General features: G+C 42.9%; 1 protein-coding gene across 1 annotated transcript in view; it reads right to left on the minus strand.

Moving 5' to 3' along the window:
- The window catches only part of Fam184b (family with sequence similarity 184, member B), a 109,797-nt gene that overhangs the window by 37,848 nt on the left and 48,570 nt on the right, over window positions 1–23,379 (minus strand). The window contains exons 2-6 of the mRNA NM_021416.3: window positions 16,430–17,188; window positions 15,249–15,384; window positions 13,961–14,088; window positions 12,972–13,175; window positions 5,652–5,762 (exon numbers count right to left, since the gene is read on the minus strand). Coding sequence (NP_067391.3) covers window positions 5,652–5,762; window positions 12,972–13,175; window positions 13,961–14,088; window positions 15,249–15,384; window positions 16,430–17,188 — 1,338 coding nt within the window. The remainder of the gene's footprint in view (window positions 1–5,651; window positions 5,763–12,971; window positions 13,176–13,960; window positions 14,089–15,248; window positions 15,385–16,429; window positions 17,189–23,379) is intronic.

The raw sequence follows: 23,379 nt of genomic DNA on the forward strand, positions 1-23,379 counted from the left end.
CTTCTTTACTCTTTCTTTAAAGCAACGCTCCCTGCTGTGTGGCTGCTTACCTGCCATGTGTCCACCAGCTTCATTAGCCTGGCTGTTTTCTTTCTCTCTTCCGTTCTTCTCCTGGCAGCTTCTGCGGTTTGCAGCTTGCCTGTCCTGGGGCTTTTCTCTTTTAAACTTTAATAAAGTCATTCTTGGGCTTCCATTTGAGTTTATGTTAAATTTATTAATGAGACTAAGAACCCAAATAGCAGACCCCAATCCTCCTTGTATAATTTGTCAACCATGAAGAAACACCAAGTTTATAGGTCTGATGTGAGACATAAGGCTCCATCTGATGGATGATACATGACAGTAGTCAGGGCAGGGAGATTCTGGGGAGCAGTGGTTGGTGGTGAGTTAGGTTGAGCCAAGATTGGAAAAAATAGGGATTGAAGACTTTTGGGAAGGAGGAATGGGCCGTCTTATTGCAGAAATGCTTCAGAGGGTATCTAAGTTTATGAAATATAAAATAGCTCTGTTTTTCTTATTGTTGTTGTTTTGTCTTGTCATGTTTTATTTTAAGTGCTAGGACGTTAACTATATTGCCCAGGTTATTCTTAAACTCCAGGGCTTAAGCAATCACCACACTTTAGCCTTCAAGTAGCTGGCACCCTATACATGGGCCACAATGCTTACATAGCCTGTAACGATTTATGTAACACCTCTAAGTAATCTACTGGTGTGAGCGGATCTGAGAGTCTTGCCCAAGACGTTGTGTAGGAAGCAGGGAGGAGACAGGCAGGCTTGAGCCATAGGACCCAAGTGACTTTACATGAGTGTCTGTGAGAATGGGGTTAGGAAGGGACTGGGGTTGAGAATGGGAGATCTGAGAGATGTTAAACCGGCCCAAGATGGAGTCACCTAAGATACCAAGATGGACAACCTGTGTGGGAATGGGTCCCTTGGGGAAAATGGAAACTGCATGCTCTGTACTTCTCAGAAATCATATGACCCTTATCTCAGCAGAGCAGCTTGATCACAGCATCCTGATACCCTAATGACCAAAAGTTTCCTCAAAAAGATTTTGCTCACAATAGTAAAACAATAGATTTATTATTATCATCATCATTATGAATATCGTCATCATCGCCGTATTGTTTACAGTAGTTCCTTTTGCCTTAATGCTCTCCTGCCGTTCTTCCATCTAACTAAAGCCACCTGATAAAATCCCAAACTCCCCTTTTGGTTGGACTGCTCTCCCTTTTCTTGGGGACAGCTTGGGAGGTGGCATGTGTGTGAAGTTCACCTCCCAGAAGAACTGGGTGTGCTGCAAGGGATGTTTCCGTTTCCAGTTCTAAGGAGTACTTAGTTAGGAGTACCATTAGTGGGGCAGAATGCTAACAGAAATCTGCTCTATCCATGGTCATGACTTATGACTGGTAGTCATTCAGGTCCTGAATGATCCTCAGTCATTAGAGGTGACACAGAGCTGTAGCACTGACCTACAGACGAAGAGTAGAGGGCAACATGGCCAGAGTGTGAATCTCAGGTTTGCTACTTATTAATTATGCACTTTGGGGGAAGTAGATTTACCTTCTCTCTGTGTCTCTGTTTTCTCAATTTCAAATTAGAGATAATAACAGCATCTATGATATGAGATGGTTGGAGGCAGAAAGAGTTAATACATGCAAAACCACTCAGTCTCTTGGCTAAGGAAACAGTTTCATTAAGTAAGCCATTTTTTATGGTGCCTGCTGGTGTCACACACATAAATAAAGCCACTTTAGGCTCTGCAGCGCACAGTAGTCACAGGAGCACTAAGAAGATGGGGAACCTCACTCAGGATGATGCCCTCCAGGTCCATCCATTTGGCTAGGAATTTCATAAATTCATTCTTTTTAATAGCTGAGTAGTACTCCATTGTGTAGATGTACCACATTTTCTGTATCCATTCCTCTGTTGAGGGGCATCTAGGTTCTTTCCAGCTTCTGGCTATTATAAATAAGGCTGCTATGAACATAGTGGAGCATGTGTCCTTCTTACCTGTTGGGGCATCTTCTGGATATATGCCCAGGAGAGGTATTGCTGGATCCTCCGGTAGTACTATGTCCAGTTTTCTGAGGAACCGCCAGACTGATTTCCAGAGTGGTTGTACAAGCCTGCACTCCCACCAACAATGGAGGAGTGTTCCTCTTTCTCCACATCCTCGCCAGCATCTGCTGTCACCTGAATTTTTGATCTTAGCCATTCTGACTGGTGTGAGGTGGAATCTCAGGGTTGTTTTGATTTGCATTTCCCTGATGATTAAGGATGTTGAACATTTTTTCAAGTGCTTCTCTGCCATTCGGTATTCCTCAGGTGAGAATTCTTTGTTCAGTTCTGAGCCCCATTTTTTAATGGGGTTATTTGATTTTCTGAAGTCCACCTTCTTGAGTTCTTTATATATGTTGGATATTAGTCCCCTATCTGATTTAGGATAGGTAAAGATCCTTTCCCAATCTGTTGGTGGTCTTTTTGTCTTATTGACGGTGTCTTTTGCCTTGCAGAAACTTTGGAGTTTCATTAGGTCCCATTTGTCGATTCTCGATCTTACAGCACAAGCCATTGCTGTTCTGTTCAGGAATTTTTCCCCTGTGCCCATATCTTCAAGGCTTTTCCCCACTTTCTCCTCTATAAGTTTCAGTGTCTCTGGTTTTATGTGAAGTTCCTTGATCCACTTAGATTTGACCTTAGTACAAGGAGATAAGTATGGATCGATTCGCATTCTTCTACACGATAACAACCAGTTGTGCCAGCACCAATTGTTGAAAATGCTGTCTTTCTTCCACTGGATGGTTTTAGCTCCCTTGTCGAAGATCAAGTGACCATAGGTGTGTGGGTTCATTTCTGGATCTTCAATTCTATTCCATTGGTCTACTTGTCTGTCTCTATACCAGTACCATGCAGTTTTTATCACAATTGCTCTGTAGTAAAGCTTTAGGTCTGGCATGGTGATTCCGCCAGAAGTTCTTTTATCCTTGAGAAGACTTTTTGCTATCCTAGGTTTTTTGTTATTCCAGACAAATTTGCAAATTGCTCCTTCCAATTCGTTGAAGAATTGAGTTGGAATTTTGATGGGGATTGCATTGAATCTGTAGATTGCTTTTGGCAAGATAGCCATTTTTACAATGTTGATCCTGCCAATCCATGAGCATGGGAGATCTTTCCATCTTCTGAGATCTTCTTTAATTTCTTTCTTCAGAGATTTGAAGTTTTTATCATACAGATCTTTCACCTCCTTAGTTAGAGTCACGCCAAGATATTTTATATTATTTGTGACTATTGAGAAGGGTGTTGTTTCCCTAATTTCTTTCTCAGCCTGTTTATTCTTTGTATAGAGAAAGGCCATTGACTTGTTTGAGTTTATTTTATATCCAGCTACTTCACCGAAGCTGTTTATCAGGTGTAGGAGTTCTCTGGTAGAATTTTTAGGGTCACTTATATATACTATCATATCATCTGCAAAAAGTGATATTTTGACTTCCTCTTTTCCAATTTGTATCCCCTTGATCTCCTTTTGTTGTCGAATTGCTCTGGCTAATACTTCAAGTACTATGTTGAAACGGTAGGGAGAAAGTGGGCAGCCTTGTCTAGTCCCTGATTTTAGTGGGATTGCTTCCAGCTTCTCTCCATTTACTTTGATGTTGGCTCCTGGTTTGCTGTAGATTGCTTTTATCATGTTTAGGTATGGGCCTTGAATTCCTGATCTTTCCAAAACTTTTATCATGAATGGGTGTTGGATCTTGTCAAATGCTTTTTCTGCATCTAACGAGATGATCATGTGGTTTTTGTCTTTGAGTTTGTTTATATAATGGATTACATTGATGGATTTTCGTATATTAAACCATCCCTGCATCCCTGGAATAAAACCTACTTGGTCAGGATGGATGATTGCTTTAATGTGTTCTTGGATTCGGTTAGCGAGAATTTTATTGAGGATTTTTGCATCGATATTCATAAGAGAAATTGGTCTGAAGTTCTCTATCTTTCATCATCCTGAGTGAGGTAACACATTCACAAAGAAACTCACACAATATGTATTCACTGATAAGTGGATATTAGCCCCAAACCTAGGATACCCAAGATATAAGATATAATTTGCTAAACACATGAAACTCAAGGAGAATGAAGACTGAAGTGTGGACACTATGCCCCTCCTTAGATTTGGGAACAAAACACCCATGGAAGGAGTTACAGAGACGGAGTTTGGAGCTGAGATGAAAGGATGGACCATGTAGAGACTGCCATAGCCAGGGATCCACCCCATAATCAGCATCCAAACGCTGACACCATTGCATACACTAGCAAGATTTTATTGAAAGGACGCAGATGTAGCTGTCTCTTGTGAGACTATGCCGGGGCCCAGCAAACACAGAAGTGGATGCTCACAGTCAGCTAATGGATGGATCATAGGGCTCCCAATGGAGGAGCTAGAGAAAGTAGCCAAGGAGCTAAAGGGATCTGCAACCCTATAGGTGGAACAACATTATGAGCTAACCAGTACCCCGGAGCTCTTGACTCTAGCTGCATATATATCAAAAGATGGCCTAGTCGGCCATCACTGGAAAGAGAGGCCCATTGGACTTGCAAACTTTATATGCCCCAGTACAGGGGAATACCAGGGCCAAAAAGGGGGAGTGGGTGGGCAGGGGAGTGGGGGTGGGTGGATATGGGGGACTTTTGGTATAGCATTGGAAATGTAAATGAGTTAAATACCTAATAAAAAATGGAAAGAAAAAAAAAAGAAGATGGGGAACACTGAGGGAGGGAGAAACAGAGGAACAGGGTGGAGAGCAGGGAGAAAGGGGGACAGAGAGGCCTTACAACGCATTTCTGCAGAGATCCTTTCAAAGGCAACTGGAGATCCTGAAATGATGGGGCTTAGGCAGGGCACATAGTCTCTGAATTCTTGAAAGTACTTCAGGGTTATTAGGTGTGTAGTTCAGTAATTTGGCTCTTGCCTTGCCCCTCACGCCAAAGCCATAGGTTTGCTCCCTAGAGGTTGTGGCGCATGGGCAGGGCTGAGGAGCAGCTTCAAGGCTCCCTGAAGGCATAACATAGGTCCCTTTAAGGTTTAATGGACAGCAAGGAAAGAGACCTCTATATAATGTTGGTCTAACCAGGTCTCTTCAATCTTGTCGTTAGCCCCTTCCATTAGTACCATTAAGAACCTGTGATTTAAGTTCATTTAAAAATCAAAAGAAAAATCTTTAGCTTGGGTTACATTGATCTATCAATGCAGTCATACAATTTGAATATACTTGTTATAAGAGAAGGGGCCTGGGAAGGCAAGGGTGCCTCGGACCCACAAAGGTGACGATGCATCTTAGAGTAAAAGGACAGGAAGAGTCACCAACCTGGCAGTCACTTAGCTCCAGAGTCAGCAGTGGCCTCCTGCTTCCTGCCTTTATGCAAGATCCTAAAGGCCTCTTTGTCTAAGACCCCATAAATCAGACTCTCTGTTCCTTGCAGCTAAATTTATGCGCCATCTCCCCTCCCCGCAGACAGCCTTCCTGCCTGGTTGCATGCCCTTTACTTTGTGCAGAGGACACAGGGAGGTGGTGAACCTCCGGATCCCATTTAGCCAGAAACTCCCAGAGGTCACAACCTCCATTCCCAAGCAATGAGTTTTAAAGATTTACCTCAAGTAGAGAATTCTGGAGCTTCGTACTGAGGGCAGCTTTCTCCTCTTGCAGCTGCTGTATTTCTCTTTCTGATTTTGTCTTCACCTCTTCCAATTGAGCTTCCACTTCCTAAGTGAGGAGTAGAAGTATTAGCCGCACTAGGTAGGAAAACAGGCCACCTATGCATTCACACCTTGCCTTATTCCTGAAGGGGGTCAAAGAAACTAATAGAATAAACTACTGTAAGAACACATGAATTCAAAGTACATAGCCAGTCAAGAGAAAACAAGTGTTAAATCCATGTTATATAGCCTGGAGCACATACAGATGGGGTAGGATGTGGCAGGTAGAGACTTTACTCGAGTAAAAACCAAGACAAACCAACAAAAACCACCCAACTACATTTTCATGGCATCTCCCTATCTCAGCAGGACCTGTACTGTAGCCAGAATGTTGTCTTCTTCACAGTGCCTCCCACAGCCTTCCAGTATCAGTGTGAAGCAGTTATCATACATCTGTGGGGACCACATGAGAAACAGCGCAGCATCTTAGCTGTGTCATATTGAGTACATTTCCTCCTATGTGTGCTGTGTTACATGCTTAGCACAGCAAGAGTTCAATAAACAATAAGGGTGTAATCATTTCTAGGGATGCCTAGATTTTCCAATATGGCTTAGTTTATAGAGAAAGTGTCTAAGTATTAAGAGGAGAAGAAAAGGTAGTCTAAGCAGGCTCTTAGCTGGCCTTTAGATAGACAGTGTCATTTGTTCATCCAATAAATCTTTACTGAGCTGTACCACATGCTGGGCATGATGCTCAGAGCTAGAGTATAAAAAGAAAAAACCCTTACATGCTTAAATTGAAGTGGAAAAGACCAACCAAACAAAAAAGTCAATCAGTACAGGGTGATAAATACTATGTGAGACAGAGAAATGATAAAGAAAAAAGAAGCTGAACATGGTTAGAGGGAGGATAGAATGTTGGGTACTTTGGCCAAAGAAATGTGATGAGAAAAGGTGGCTTTTGAGTGAGATTGGGAGGCAGGTGGGCCCATGGTGACAATGTGACTGGATGGGAGGGTAGCTGTGTGGACTTGTTTGGAATGTAGGCTGATAGGACTTACTGAAAGGAGATGGCTCAGTGGTTAAGAACAATGGATGTTCTTGAAGAGGATCATGGTTTGATTTCCAGTACCCACATGGTGGCTCACAACTGTCTGTAACTTCAGTCCCAGAGGATCTAACATTCTCTTCTGGCCTCTGCACTCACTCACACACACACACACACACACACACACACACACACACACACACACAGACTCATACTTAAAACTGAATGAAGTTAGAACAAGTTTAAGAGGTCCAACCCAAGCCCTGAGTCCCTCCAGCCTTTCCTGTAAATATGAGGCTATAGTATCTGAAAGGAATGAGGGGAGCAGAAATTTTATGCTGGTTATGGGCCTTTCTGGTCTAACAGAGAGTGGATGATATAATAAATATAGCTGATGTTTACCAAGTAATTAGCATTCATGCCCACCCTTCCCAGATGAGTTCTTCAATTTTTATGAAAGCCTTCTTCTGGGTTAGGTTCTACTACTAAAGTTTATTATATAAAAAGAGGAAATAAGGCTTAGAAATGTGCAAAGACTTGCATGAGGTCATTCCTACAGTAAGTGGACATGACGAGGTTGGAACCAGGAAAACATGGATTGGTTGGTGCATTTCTGATGACTTCTCATGGGGAATAGTTCAGATACCTGCTTGTCTGGAGACTTTCTCACTTCTGCTGCAGAGAAGCTGAAATAATACCTGGGCCTACCCAAAGCAGGCTAGAGAAGCTGCACCAACTAGAACTGCCATTTTACATGGGAGACAAAGAACCCTGGAACCTGTTGACAGAGGTTTGTCCTGGGGCAACTCTGGGTGTCAGACAAAACACTGTTATCTATCCATTTACCCAAACAGAGCAAGAGTAACTGAACAGCTACAATGTGTTAATTCCTAGGATAAGGAATTACAGATTCAGTCAGTACATGTTGGTAAATGTCTACCAGTTGACTTTTCAAATATATAAACGAACAGATAATAATATATTCATGGTGGTATTTCTTGGTTTCCATGATAAAATTACTTTTTTTTTCAAGGCAGGATTTCTCTGTATAGCATTGTCTGTCCTGTAACTCAGTCTGTAGACCAAGGCTAGCCTTAAACTCAGAGATCCACCTGCCTCTGCCTCTCCAAGTGCTAGGACTAAAGACATGTGCCACCACCACCTAGCGGTATAACTACTTTTACTGTGGCCAATGTCTATTACAGTGATGTATGAAACTGGAAAGAGGTGTGACAACTGCCTTCTGAGCCAGTCAGAATTGGCTGCAACATGTCCAGGTATTAGAGAACCAGGCAATGCAGTAGGGGAACACAGTGAAAAGCAATTACAAGTGTTATCTTCTAGTAAACAGTAATATAGGGATATGGGGGCTATATATATGTCCCCAGCATCACAGAGCTAGAGATGTAAGAGACTTCAGGGAAGATAGACATTCAAGCCAGGATGGCTGAGATCAGTAAAGACTAGGAGAGTAGATTCAAGAATGAGGAAGGAAATGGAATCACAAAGGCCCAAAGAGAAGGAACACAGAGACCATGAGAGATAAAACGTCTAGAAGGCAGAGTGGACAGAGGCAGGAGAAGCAAACAGAAGTGTGTCTCTGTAGGACTTGAAGAACAATGGGAGGGAAGCCAAAGCTCACCGCTATGACGGCAGGGAGCTGTGAACAGCTGGCAGCCAAGGCTGAACAGGCACAAGATCCCTGGACTGGATGAGATGAGGCGAGGCAGATGGAAGCAGGCAGTCTATGACATGGTCCATCAAATCACAGAGGTTGGCTAGGTCCACCTGGAACTATTGAGGACGCAGAGGATATGCAGGTATTCTGGGGTCATCAGAACAGAGCAGATGTCACATACTTATGTGCTGAGGATGAGGGGCAGAGAGAAGTCCCCCCTGATCCCCAGGTTTCTGATTTGAACCCCTGAAAGCATGTGCATGATCACCTGCATGGCATCTCTGCGTTCTCTGTAGGATCAAGCCTAGACTAGACCAGCCAGTGGCCCTGGGCGAGCCCTTAGCACTGTCTGTCCCTTGGGGATCAATCATTTTTAAAAAGTCTAAAAGAGCCAGGCGTGGTGGTACACGCCTTTAATCCCAGCACTCGGGAGGCAGAGGCAGGCAGATTTCTGAGTTCGAGGCCAGCCTGGTCTACAGAGTGAGTTCCAGGACAGCCAGGGTTGCACAGAGAAACCCTGTCTCGAAAAACCAAAAAAAAAAAAAAAAAAAAAAAAAAGTCTAAAAGAACTTATAATTAGATTATTAGAGCTGAATGATATGGCAACTTGTTATATGGTCTCACTTCAGTCAACCCATGCTATCTTCTTTGGGATTTCCTGTTTGAGAGCGCTTGCTTCTTAAAGACAATATATAAGTTACCCTTTGCTACCAAAGAAGTTGAAATAAATTAAGGTGCCACCTAAATCCCTTAGCAAAACATTGCCCTCTCTCTCATAATAATTTCACTTATTAGTTTCTCATTCACAGAAATTTTGAACAAATTCTAGTTTATTATGCTCACTGGTCTGGAAACTAAATCTGCCAAGACACTAGTCACACTGTACCAGCCAGTGAAAACATGACTTTTGGCATAAAGGAAAGGCACTTGTTAATGTTATGCAACACACCTTTCTGGTAAATACAATCAATCACAGTTTCCACGGTGCCTTGACAAATGGCCCTAGAGTGAAAAATAAAACCCCGGCAGGTGGAGATGTCAACTGATGTCAGCAGTAACTTTTAGCATTAATAAATTTCCTCATGGATTCAGGGTCACGTGGGCTACTGGGAGAAAATAGCTAAGTCACCAAAGTGCAGAGGACAGGAGGGCACAAAGCAATATGGGATTTCAATAGAAGCATGCATGTTCTCTCTCCTCAGGGAGAGGGGAAAAGCAACCACAAGATCAAGGATACAAGTAAAGAGACCAATGCTTTCACATACATGAGTCACATCACCCCTGGGAAGGGGATTCATGCACTGAGGATTTGTCAACTTCAGAGTGCTTTCCTGAATTCAGTTTCCACAGAACTCTTATATACCCAGCCGTAGGTTTTACAGGGAGCAAATCCCACAGCTAATAGGACACAAGCAGGACTGAGTCTTTTTTCCTGGCTTTTTGCCTACAATGTCCACAGTTATTGGCAATGTAAGGAAAGAAACAGCTGGGAGTGAGTTGTGGTGCACAACTGAAATCATAGGAAGCTAAGGCCAGAGTTGGAGGGCAGCCTGGGCTACTTGGCCAAACCTCCTCCACTTCAAATGAACAAAGGTGGGAAAGGCAGGCATGAAGGAAGGGGAAGAAAGGTGAAGGAGCCACTCTATCCTAAGTCTGTTTATTGTTGCTAATAACACAGTGCCGATGACTAAGTTATAAAGAAAAGAGGTTTATTTTGATCCAAAGTCAAGGGGTCAAGTCTCTTGAGCACAAATTTGGCTACAGAGTGAATTCAAAACCAGCCTGGCAACAAAATGAAATGCTATTTCTAAATACAGAGTAAAATTAAAACTAGGAATTCAACTCAGTGGTAGAGTGAGCGTGTGCCGGGCCATCGGCTTCATTCCTGGGATAGCATCCAAGTGTACACAGGCAAACACAAGCATGAAATGCCAAAAACACATTTATAAGTGGGCTGGAGAGACACATCACAAATTTTAGGGCAGCCAAGATGACATAGTGAGACCCTGTCACAAAAACTTATTTTAATATAAAAGTAATGTTCCATAGGATTTATAGTGTAAAGTAAAATGTACGAAAACAAATATCCAGAGGGCAGGGAAGAAGAGATGGAAAATAATTGCTATAACCCTTTTATATGTTAAGAAATATATTATTTGAAAGAGGCTGTGATCAATTTAAAGAGGCATATTATTATTTGTAGTGCAAACACGAGATCTCCACCAGAAAAAAAAAAAAAGCATAAGAAATCAAAAGTGGAGATAAAATGAAATACCAAAAGTACTTAATGTGTCAAAAATAAACAGTTAAAGTCGGGACAGTCAATAAATGATAGGAAGGTAAAAATGTGAAGTTAGTAGACTTAATCATTAAATAAAATATAAATGCTATGTATTATAGACATTCAAATTGAACACACAAGTAGAACACAGCTAAATCACTTATGTTATTCAGTGGATTTGGGACATTAGCACTTGTTTGGTAGCTGCCAAGTGTATTCCTCTGAACTTACAGAAAAGTACCTATTATCCTATATTAAATTCCTGCTAAACTGTCCAGAGGACCTATGAGCCCCAGGAGGAATCGTAACTGGTACAAATGAGATGGGAAATGCAGACAGGTTAAGCAGACCTCGGGAGAGCTCCATAAATCTGTTTCCATTCCTTCCCAAACAAGCACTGTGTGCAAATGTTAATTACAGGACATGCACTAAGTTCCATCTGCCAAGATAGCATGAGAATGTCCTCTACTCTTGTGACAGGACAGATATTCAGTCTTCCAGGCCAATCTAGTCCACATCCTGCCATTTGCTCCTTTAGCTCCTTTAGGTAAGGGTAGTATTTAGGATGTGCCAAAGGCTCAAAGAACTAAAGCAATTTGAACGCTACCGGGACAACTGTGTATTTTTAGCTCATAAACCCTGGATGCCTCTTCAAAGCTTTGCCTTGTTTATAGTATCTATATTCCCCAATTCACATATGAACAAGAAGTAAAACAATGCCAGGAACTAAACATGGTTTATTTCTGTGTGACTTATTTCCCAGATGGACTTGTGACCTGATTAAGGTTGAAGCAAGATGTGCACACTGAGAGTCAGATTTTCCCATCAGGTTACCAGGGCAACTTGCAACTTGAAAAACTGACTGTGCCTCCTGATGATGCAGGCCCAGTATGGAGTGTTAGTCTGCTTGTCTGAAGATTGGATATGTACAACCCACAGAAGCTCAGATGAAAAATCCTTTCAGAAGGTGGGGAGCACAGGTTTTGGTAACAGGCTGTTGCGTTTGAGTCGAAGCTCTTGTACCCACTGTCTGACTGAAAGATACACCGTTATCTCTAGATTCAGTTTCTTACCATCTAACATTGGAAAGATTCAATGTGTTTTTGAGCACTCAATATAAAATATAATAGGTACTCTATAATATTTTTATTTCACATGCTGTCCAAACCTCATGGTAATTAGCACTAGCTGCTATCTGTTGAACTGTGTCTGCACACTATACACCCAGCAAAAGGTTCACAAGTAACACCATATTTAAATGTGTGCAACAAACACTGTTTTAGAATTCAGCCTTCAGAGAAGTTAAGGCTCATAGTCACGGAGCTTGTGGAAGAGCCAAAACCTAGGCCCAGAGATAGCAGGGGTGTTTCACATGGCCATATTTATTTATTTAATACATACTTATTGAATACTTAACTGTTTCTAACTAATGCATAGCACTGACCCACAGTGATATCTGATTATCTTTCAGTGAACACTCAACACAGGTACTTCTCGAATCACAAAGATAGTATTTATCTTATAATCAAATGACATCTTTACCCATGTTCATAATAATATTGATTTATACTGTATCCCTTTTTTAATGCAGGGTCTCCATGTGTAGCCTTGAACTCTTGATTCTCCTGCTTCAGCTTTCTGAGTTCTGAATACTCTCGCCTACAGTCCTCATGCATGGGACATGCTCTTTCCAGCTAAGAGGAGAGAGGAGGCCCCCTCCCACGAATTCTCCATGGAAAGGTGAGATCAGCACACAGACACTAAGGCAGAGTGCTAGCAGATGCTTTGCTTCTTCATAGGATTCCCTTCTGTAATCCTCAGAAGAGATTCTGTTATTACTATCCATTTTATGGATAATTCTGATATACAGAATTTCTGAGAATAGGTGGGAGGGGGCAGATAAATAACTTGTGGTGGGCAGCAGAGTCAGAATTAGGGTCTAGCCCTGAGTTTTCAGTTAGTGGAGTTTCTCTGGTTTTGTCCTGTAAGCTGAGCTGAATTTCCTGAAGTAAAATGTCATATGATAAAATCCTGCTCCCCAGAAGCTAGCGTGCTCCTCTGTCCGGTGTTTCCTATTATCGCCCCCAAGAGACCCATGCTCCCTATAAGCAGCAACTGTTTTCTTTACCTGTCTGTCCTAAGAGAACCAGCCTAGATATGCACAGAGTAGGAGCACAGTAAATATTTGGGTCACAAAAGAGGAAATGGGAAAGGGAAGGAGGCGGGAGAAGGTGAAACCCCAGACCCGGTTTCTGCAAACACGGCTCACTTTCAGCTTCTTTCTCTCCACCTCCACTGTGGAGCACACCGACTTCATTTCCATGGTGTGCTTCTTCACCAAGTCTTCCAGCCGCTTCCCCAGCTGCTCTCGGAGCTGCTGCTTCTCCTCTTCAGTCTGATGTCTGACTTTACGAAGGTCTTCCTCGTATTGCTGCTTCATGTTTTCCATTTCACCACTTGCCTCTTTCTTGGTCTGTTAAGGGAAATAAAACTTGGTAAGCCTACTGCTGGGGAGAACCGCGGTCCACTTCTCTTTTACACATTTACACTCTGATTTCATAGCAAGTATTGGGAGGTGTGAATCATTTTACAAGACTATATACATATACGATATTTATGAGAGATCTCACTGTGTATAGCACTGGAAAAGAGATCTGTACAATGCTGTAGCTGTCACAGGATCAGTTGTTCTAGCACACACTGTAGCTTCTAAGGAACACATTGCTTGTTTTGAGTGAGCTAAGCAATGCCTATATCCTTTGGTAAATACAAACTCGGGAATATTCTGCTGCATTCTTGTTCTCCTAAATTTGAATGACCTGGAAAGAAACCAGTGGCAGTGGTGGTGGGAGCTGGAGAGATGGCTCAGTGGTTAAGAGCAGTAGTTGCTTTTTCCAGAGGACCCAGGTTTGATTCCCAGTATCCACATGATGTCTCACAACCATCTGTAACTCTAGTTTTAGGAGATCCAATACCCTTTTCTGGACTCTGCAGGAATTTGGCATGCAAGTGGTATATAGACATAAACATAAACACAGGCAAAGCATCCTTACATATAAAAGGAAAGAGAGAGAGAGAGAGAGAGAGAGAGAGAGAGAGAGAGAGAGAGAGAAAGAGAGAGAGAATATGACTGTTGAGATCTTTGATCTTGCTTTGTTTATCCCTGAATAGTGCGGTTTCAGGTTCCAAGTGACTCTACTGTGGATAAGGGGAGGACCTCTACCAGAAGCTCATGTCAACCTCCAGTGACTTCACTACCTGTGTTTCTGAGCCTCCATTCCTGCAGTGACACAACTTGGGAAAGCCTTGTTCCTGCTGAGGATGGAGACTGCAGGCTTCCAGGTCATCTCTTTTCCCCAGGACTCCATCCTCAGTCTTCATGTCATCTGCAAGGGTAAATTTCAAGATCAACTGAGATGTTCATGTCAAAGCCCTTCTGAAGTCAGGTCTGCTAAATGACTGTCTTGCTTACCTACATTTTACTTTACTATATAAAGGAACCTTTATGTAGTGCCTGCTAGAAGGTCTATAGCCCTTAAGTGTACTCAGTGTTGTCTTGTGTGCTCAACTGAACTCAATTCTTGTCTTTATTCAAAACAGTATCCTGAGCTTAAATAATATCCATATTCACCTTTTCCTGAATAAAAAAATGTTATTTCAGTTTTATGAGTTAAAAAAGTTGAGCCTGCTCTACCATATATGTATATTTATGACATATTTTTGACAATTATTTATGGAAATTTTAAGAGAGAGAAATAATAGATAAACTATAACTGCTATTTTTTCTTCCTCTGTTCCCTGTGCCCTATTTCCAAAGATCAGTCTTTTAAACCCTCACTACTCCTCTGTTCCCAATATAAACCTCTCTTCTTCACCCTTCCAACCTAGAGATTTTTTTTCTCTTTTTCCCAGACATCTTGGTCCTCTGCTTCCTAGGTCACACCCCTATCCCAAAGCATACATGGGTTACACTGGAACAATCTCTCAAGCTTCCCAAAGGCAGAGCCCATGTTTCCTGTCTTTCCCACAATGCCTCTCATAGCTCAAACACTCCAGAACTTTTTGTTTTCAACACTTACAGTCAGAGATCTTTACATCTAAACACTAGCTTTTATCACCAGACACTTAGCTGACCTTCAGTCGGTCTCTCTCTGCTTGACTTCATCATCTATAATATGGGAGAATGACAACACCTGTTTCACAAAATTATTGGGGAAACCCCATGATGGAACAGTGAGAGATGCTGTTAAAAATACAAAATCCCGATCAGTCATGAAGATGAAAAAGTGGAATTCCAGTCACTGTGGAGAGCATTAAGAGGGTAAGGAACCCCTTTGCACCAAAACTTTAGATATCTGGCCTGTGCAGCTGCAGGTGAGGAGCCAGGTTGGTTCATCATCGTCTAGGACACCTTTGTTTTACTTCCTAGCCAATCAGATGCAATGGTCCCGTTTCTGATCCCCTGGTCTTCAGAGTATCCCTGGGAGCCAGACTAAACCTGGCCACGAATCCTGCATGTTTAATGAAAGAATCTGGGGCGTCTCACCAGTTTTCTGTGTCACGTGACACTCCTGCAGCATCAGCCTGTCTTTGGCAATAGCCAACTTCTCGCCAAGTTTTCTTGCTGTGCTCTTCAACTCCGAGTTCTCCTGCCGAGCCTCCCTTAGCTGCACATCGAGATCCTGAACAGAGGGAAGATCTTACTTTTCTGCATGGATATGCTGAGTGCACAGACAGCTGTTAGATTAGAAGGGTGGCTGAGGGGGCATAGCAGGGGTCATGAGGCTCTAGAATTATAGCAGCTGGGAGGGGAGGATCAGCAGTCACCTTCTTTTTTTTTTCTTTTCTTTTTTTTTTCCATTTTTTATTAGGTATTTAGCTCATTTACATTTCCAATGCTATACCAAAGTCCCCCATACCCACCCACCCCCACTCCCCTGCCCACCCACTCCCCCTTTTTGGCCCTGGTGTTCCCCTGTACTGGGGCATATAAAGTTTGCAAGTTCAATGGGCCTCTCTTTCCAGTGATGGCCGACTAGGCCATCTTTTGATATATATGCAGCTAGAGTCAAGAGCTCCGGGGTACTGGTTAGTTCATAATGTTGTTCCACCTATAGGGTTGCAGATCCCAGCAGTCACCTTCTAATGGCAGTCTGGCCCTGGGAAAGTTATTTAACCCTTCTGCAGCTGGGACAGGCTAATATAAAGTATTTAATACTTTTAGAGTATTACAAATGCTAACTGTAGCTTTGAGAGACAGGGCTTTGTACTTCTGTGGGGCTCACAAAAGCTGGCTCATCGATGGGTCTGCTCTCTCTAAACTCAAATATCCTAAGAGTTTTAGGAGAGTCAAGTTCTTGTAGAATGAGCACAGAAAATTAAAATAATTTAGAATTAGACGAGCCAGAGTTGAAAATTTTACTATTTACCACCTAGGCCAGGCATTAAGTCCCTCAGGGTTATCTTCTCATCTGTAACCTGTAGGGCTTTGCATTCTCTGAGGCTAGGGACAGTCTAGCTCACCATGAAGCCCCGAACCATAAACCTAACCCTAGCCGCAAATAAGTATCCAATAAATACTTGTTGAATGAGTGTGGGAGAACCAGTGCCAGAAATAATACCGACCTTGGTGGAAGTGGAGTGCTTAGCACAGTACCTGGCTAGTGGTGGGTGTTAGAAGCAGCAACTTTGCCTATTATCCCCTTGGGGAGGAAGAAGAGGCTTTACCTGGATCCGTTCTTTCAACTTCTGGGCATACTTCTTCAGGTCACTTATCTTGCGCCCCCTATGCTCCAGGTCCCCTTCCAGCTTCCTGACCTGAGCTTGCAGGGCCGACTCCTGGACCTGGAAGTTTTTTCGAAGCCCCGACTCTTTCTCCTGCCACTGCCATAAGGCCTCGCTGACTGACTGCTGCATGGCCTGACGGATGGCCTCATTTTCCCTCTCATAGGTGGCCTGTAGCTCCTCCGCCTTGCGGGCATAGTCCTGGCTCAGCTGCTTATTCTCAGCTCTCAATCGCTCCACCTCCAGCAGGACCTGGTGCATTTCCGGTCTCTGGCTAGACTCGGCTGTGGCATCCGGGCTCTCCTGGGAGAGCTGGCCCCACTGGGGACCCTCGTGGCTAGTCAGCAGCTGGAGCCTCTTCTCATAATCAGCTTTGAGCTCCAGCATCTCCTTGGAAAGTATCAGGACTCGTTCAGCATGCTCAGCCTCGACCCGCAGCTCTCGCTCTTTGGTCTCTAATTTACAGGAGGCTGACTCAGCCAGGGCCTCCTGTGTCAGCCTCTTCTGCAGCTCCAGGGCATTTTCCAGGGTCTGAATGCGCTTCAGAAGGGTCTCTGCGTCTTCACTGGTGCGGCTCTGTTCCTGCGGGAGCCTGGTCCTGGTTTCAGCCCCTGTGTCCTGGAGGTCCTCCTGGTGGGCTTCCCGTATTGACTCCACGCTGACCTCTACCTCATCCTGGCGGGTATTGAGGGCATAAATAACCTGCAGGACAGCAGATGGAGCACAGTTAAGGCAAGGAGTTGGTGCCAGGGACCTAGTGCTGACTGTGACCAGAGATGCTTCACTTCGACACCCAGGTCCTTTGCCATGTGCTGTGCCTGAGAAAAGGATTTTCAAGGTGGCGATGATGACATATTGGGAGTGGTTCCCAGGAGAAGCCCGTAAGAAGGCAGGGAAGTGAAACAGGCAGGGAGTGGAATCAATGTAAAGGACTAACAATGTACAAAGATTTGGGAAGGACTCTTTGGTGGAACTCTGTAAAGGATCTCCTGAATACAGTAGGAATCTAGGGGAGGGTTTGAAAAGAAAGAAGTGATGTGAGCTCTTTGTTAAAAACCAATGATCTGGGATGCAGGGATCCAGTAAAATCTTAGAGGATTGAATCCAGCAATATATACTTAACAGGTATAGGAAAAACATTTGAGAAAACCCAGCATTGCCCTTCTCATACCTAATACCCATTATCCCCACCCCTGCCTAGCAGAATTTCTCTGTGTAGACCTGGCTGTCCTGGAACTCACTCTGTAGACCAGGGTGGCCTTGAACTCAGAGAGCAGCCGGTCTCTGCCTCCTGAGTGCTGGGGTTAAAGGCACATGCCACCACACCCTACATGGAAAATCCAGCATCTTTCTATTATTAAAAAAGAAAATACTCAGCAAACTATAGATTCAAGGGAAACTCCCCAACTTGACAGAGCACATAAAAATTCTTAGTTAATAATCATACTGTATCAATGATAAAGACTGAACACTTTCCTCAGAAGGTCAGGAACAAGGCAAGGATATCTGTCCACTCTATTTCTAAACAAAAGAAAGGCAGAGGATGCTTGGACATGCAGATTATAGAATGGGGCTTAGAACCCGTACAAAGCCCACAAATTGAGAATGATGCCCACGAGGCTGGCTGATCTTGGAAACAAGCAGCTGTTTACTGAAATTTTAAGAAACCTGTAAGAAGGAAGATCTCTGTCTATCTGAGGCCAGCTTGGTTTACATAATGAGTGCCAGACTATCCAGGGCTATATAGTGAGATTCTGCCTCAAAATGATGATGAAATAATAATAACTGAAGATAGTGTGGGCATGGTGAAGAAAATTAGAAATTATATTCAGTAGTATTTGACTCGCCTCTAGACATACTGAAGAAGAAGGCACCAAGGTAAGAGCTCAGAGGAGGAAGTCTGAGCTACAGATGAAGGGCCAAAGAATCCCTGCAGTTGCTGCTGTTTGCTTTAGGAGAGTCTAGAATATATCTCTGTGTAAGGTGAGATTGACTAACAGAGAACCCCAAAGCAAAGCTCCAGGAATAATGGCAATATATGATCAAATTCCCTGAAGAGGGTGTCTCACAGAGACGAGTGGTCCACCTCTGTGGAAAGGGAAGATGGAGGCTGTGGGAAAGAACACTGAAAACGTGAGTTCAAAAATATATAATTTCTCAACTATGCAAAATATAAGGATACAATATGAATTATTGCATCTCCAGGGGCTTCTCAGACCTAGAAAATAGAGGCACTATGAGCCAGCTTGTCAGAAAGATACTAAGCAAGGCGATAAAGAGATTTAGGAATTGTGATCATAGAGTAAGATTCTACCCAGCTAAGTGTTTTTTTTTTTTTAAATTTATTTATCTGAAAAAAAGGCAGGCATATTCCTGAGTTCAAGGTCCTGGGACAGAAGGAGTTTAGGTCCAGGCCCAGGCATGGTAGGAATGGTAATATTAGGATGGAGTCCCACCCAGCTATCTTATTGTCTGTGCTTGTGCTTGCTGTCTCTTTCTAAGAATCAAGGGACTGGGGTCATGGGGTAATCAAAAGGGAACCTGGAGTAATGACTGAATTGATATATCAATAAAAGACTGGGCTTTTGATCTGCAAGTGATGAGCTATCCAGAGTTTTTAGAATAGCAAGAAAAAGCTGTCTCTAGCAGATCATGCACACACACACACACACACACACACACACACACACACACACACACGGGAGGGGGGGTGCGGGGTCCTGGAAAGTCATCTTGAGCAGAACATAGGCCATCAGCTTGATTCTCAGTTTGACTTTGAGTCCTTTGTTTCACTGCTCCCAGACATCCCTTCCTCAGAATCCCTCTCCAAGCCAAGGCTTGCCCTTGGCACCTATGCCCTAACTCTTCCAGGAAGACTTCACAATAAAATGAAGTTACTGTCTCCCCAAGTCACCTCCCCCACACATACACAACATTGTACACCATGTACATTATTTAGCTATTTCTGGTACTTTCTGTGGTCTCCTAGTGACAGCATACATATCTTTAGTAAGTGAAGTTGAAATTGATATCCCGCTGGCTGTGATTTGTGTTCTTAGTAAAGATTATTTTGTGCCTTCCACATGATTAGGTACTGGATATAAATTCTCATTTCAGGAAATTTCACTGGCAACTCAACAAAGTTGGTATTTTTCTTCTTGTTCTAACCCTGAGAATTGAGTTATAGAGAAGCTCCACAACTTTTAGAAAGCCTAAAAAGGCATTGCTCAGGAATATAAGCTTACTGCCCAGGATTGCAATGTGTCTCACTTACTCTTTTAGTCATTTAATTATTTATGGATTTTTCCTGCACACGTGGGAAGAGCTAGGCAAGGCAGTAGGAATTATATATATATATGTACACACAATCTTAAAAAAACTTAGGGGAATTTGGAGATGATTTAGTTAATAAAGTGCTTGCCATGAGGGCTTAAATTGGCTCCCCATACCCAAATAATAGCTGGGCATGATGGAAGCCTGTAATCCCAGCACAGGAGACAAATAAACTGTAGGATTCCTGGGTCTTGATGGCTAGTCTAGCTTAATCAATGCTCTTCAGGTTCAATGACAGGTCCTATTTTAAAGAATACATAAACATCTAGCTGAGATTCCTACCAGCGGGGGATATGCAGCCCATAGCTAGGTGGGACTTCCAGTGGAGGAAGAGGGATCAACCCACCCACCTTCAACCCAAATTTGTCCTGTCTACAAGATATGCAGGAGTAAAGATGGAGCAGAGATTGAGGAAATGGCAACCAATGATTGTCCCAACTTGAGACCCATCCCATGGGAGCCAACCCCTGACACTATTAGTGATACTCAAGTATGCTTGCTGACAGTAACCTAGACTGTCTCCTGAGAGGTTTCATTCAACAGCCAATGGAAACAGATGTAGAGACCCACAGCCAAACATCAGGTGGAGCTTGAAGAGTCTTGCAGAAGAGTGGGGGATAGAAGTGAGCGAGAGGGAGGTGTCAGGGACATCGCAAGAATACCTACAGAATCATTTAATCGGGGCCCATGGGAGCTCTCAGAGACTGAACCACCAACCAAAGAGTATGTAGGGGCAGGATCTAGGCCCTCTACATGTTTGTAGAAGGTGTGCAGCTTGATCTTCATGTGGGTGTCCTAGAAATTGGAGCAAGGGCTGTGTTTGACTCTGTTCCTGCTATTAGACCCCCTTACCCCTACTTGGACTGCCTGGTTGGGCCTCAGTGGGAGAGAATGTGCTTAGTCCTGCTGGGACTAGATGTCCAGGGAGTGTAGGGAGTTACTATTGGGATGTAAAGGAATATTTAAAAAAATAAATTACTGAAATAAAAGAATAGATAGATAGATAGATAGATAGATAGATAGATGGATAGATGAGTCAGGCCAGCTTTCAGATCTCTTTGGATTCAAGACCATCCTGGTCTACATAGTAAGTTCCAGACCAGCCAAAGTTACATGGTGAGACAGACCCTGTATCAAAAACAAAACACTCAAAAAAGGTAGAGAGAGATTCAAGGAGAACCTGACATTCATTGATGTCTAATACACACACACACACACCACACACACACACACACACACATTGAAGTATATGTGTGTGCGCATTTTTTAAAAATACATACTACCAAGAGCTATGAGGACTACAAGTTACTATAGAAACAGAAGCAGGACTCTGATAGGAAAGACCATCCAGAAAAAAAGTGAGCCTTCTTGTCTCTTTAGTCTTGAAGATACCAAGTCCTCCTTTACTGTCAATTTTTGATTGCACAAGAACAACATCATTTTTATATGTTGAGCCACAGCACTGTATATTAAGAGGGGGGCACAGCAAGCTCATAACAAGTGTCTATTATAGAATTGTTACCTGTCATCAATAATGCATATACCTTCCTCCCACAAAGAGGAATTGCTGCTAGGAACAGCCATCAAAAGAGACATCATTTCCTAGTCACTTGCACTGAAATGAGGCCGTATTAATAGAATTTGGGTGGATGAGACAATCTGTTTCATCTTAGGGCCAAAATGGGGTTAAGATTAACCACAGGTGTATGCCCTTCCCTGTCCTCCTGTTACCATTCACAAACTCAAACTCAGAATTTAGAGGTTAAATTTAAAATGAAAAGTACCTGAGACCTAAATGATCAAGAAGGGTTTCCTACCCACTGGGACACTAGATATAATGCTAGAAATGAACTACTCTATTGAGCTTCTGACCTCCCGATCTTTGTCTCTTATGACATTTGATAGTTCCCCTGATGTGACAGATCTTGTAAAGACTACCCCAGGGGTGGTGATTCACCGGAGGACTCACAAGCTCAGCGCATAGTCACACTCATGGCTGTGATTTACTGCAGCAAAGTCAGCTAAGGGAACGGGCGCCTGAGTGTAAATTTGAAAGCTTTCTTGCCTCTGTCCCTGTCATCAAAGCTAAGCCACTTAGTGGGAAGTTGTGGCAGTATATGTGAAATAATCTGCCATGGATTTCTGAACAAGGCTAACAACAATAGATACACCAAAGTGCATAGGGAAAGACTATGAGGCATCCACCCTACACAAAGAACTATGAGCAACCAAGGAACACTGGAGAGTGGGGGAAGAAGTCTTTTCGGGGGGGGTGGGGGAGGGGGAGAGCACATCAATTCTTTTATCTCCTACCAAATGGTCAGCCCTGAAAACATACTTAAAAGTAACATTATACAGACTGAGCACATTGTGTTTAGGAATATATATATATATATAACAATGAATAAAAGAGGGCATGAATTTGAAAAAGAACAAGAATGGTATATGGGAGGGCTCAGAGGAAAGAAAAGAAAGGGGGAGTAATTATGATTACATAATTATCACCTCAAAAGTAATAAAAAATATTTAGCAACCAATATTTTTACTGCCCATGTAAACAACTTCTACTTCACACGCACCGAAGTTCTAAACTCAAAGACGGAAAGCAGGTATTCAGTAAAAATTTGACAAGACCCTTGGGACTAGTGAGAGCAGCTCTCACTGTTTTGAGCAGTAGGATCCCTTTGGAAACCGGTAATTTCTTAGATACCAACTGAAGATGAACCTTGAAAGCAACGTATTCTAAAAAAAAAATTAAGCCTCACACTGCAGCACTAACTCCTTTCTGTATTTTTAATACCCTCAAGTGATAGAGAAAGGCTTTCATTTCTTTTTAAATGACTCTCTTTAATAGAGGCAAATCTTGAGGTGAGTGGGTGGTTCTTGTGGAAAAGAACAAATACCCTTGAGAAGATTACTCCATGAAAATTAACTTTGTGGGGGCTGCAAAGATGACTCAGTGTGTAACGTGCTTGCTGTGTAAGCATGAGGGCCCATGTTCATACCTCTAGAACCCACATATATGCTAGTCAAGTGTCTGTAATCCCTGCATTGGGTGAGTGCAGACAGGAGGATTACAGGCGCTTTCTGGCCAGCCAGCCTAGCAGGAACGGTAAGCTCCAGGTTTAGTGAGAAACACAGCCTTAAAAAAATATAAGGTGGTGAACAATATAAGAAGACACCCAGTGTTGGCCTCTGGCCTTTCAATGCATGTGCATGGGCCAATGCAACTGCACACCTTATTATACACCATATACCCATATACAGTAGAAAGAAGATAGCTTTGTGACCTTATTCAGGATAAAGTAAATTATGTACTGATAGTAGTGATTTGGGGATACTGGATTCTTTAGATAGAATCAAAAGCAGTTGCAGATCTGATATATCCTGACATAGCCATGAAAACACTCAGTGAAAGAAAACATTCAATGTCACATCAATTTGAGAAAGAGCCAGGAAGGAGGGATGGACTGTATTTTCAAGGGAGGTCCTATGAACATTTGTCCTATGTACCCACACCTATATCAACATATAATCAAATTTCAGGCTAGAAGTAGCAG

This window comes from Mus musculus, chromosome 5 (assembly GCF_000001635.26).
Source record: "Mus musculus strain C57BL/6J chromosome 5, GRCm38.p6 C57BL/6J".
NCBI classification, from domain to species: Eukaryota; Metazoa; Chordata; class Mammalia; order Rodentia; family Muridae; genus Mus; species Mus musculus.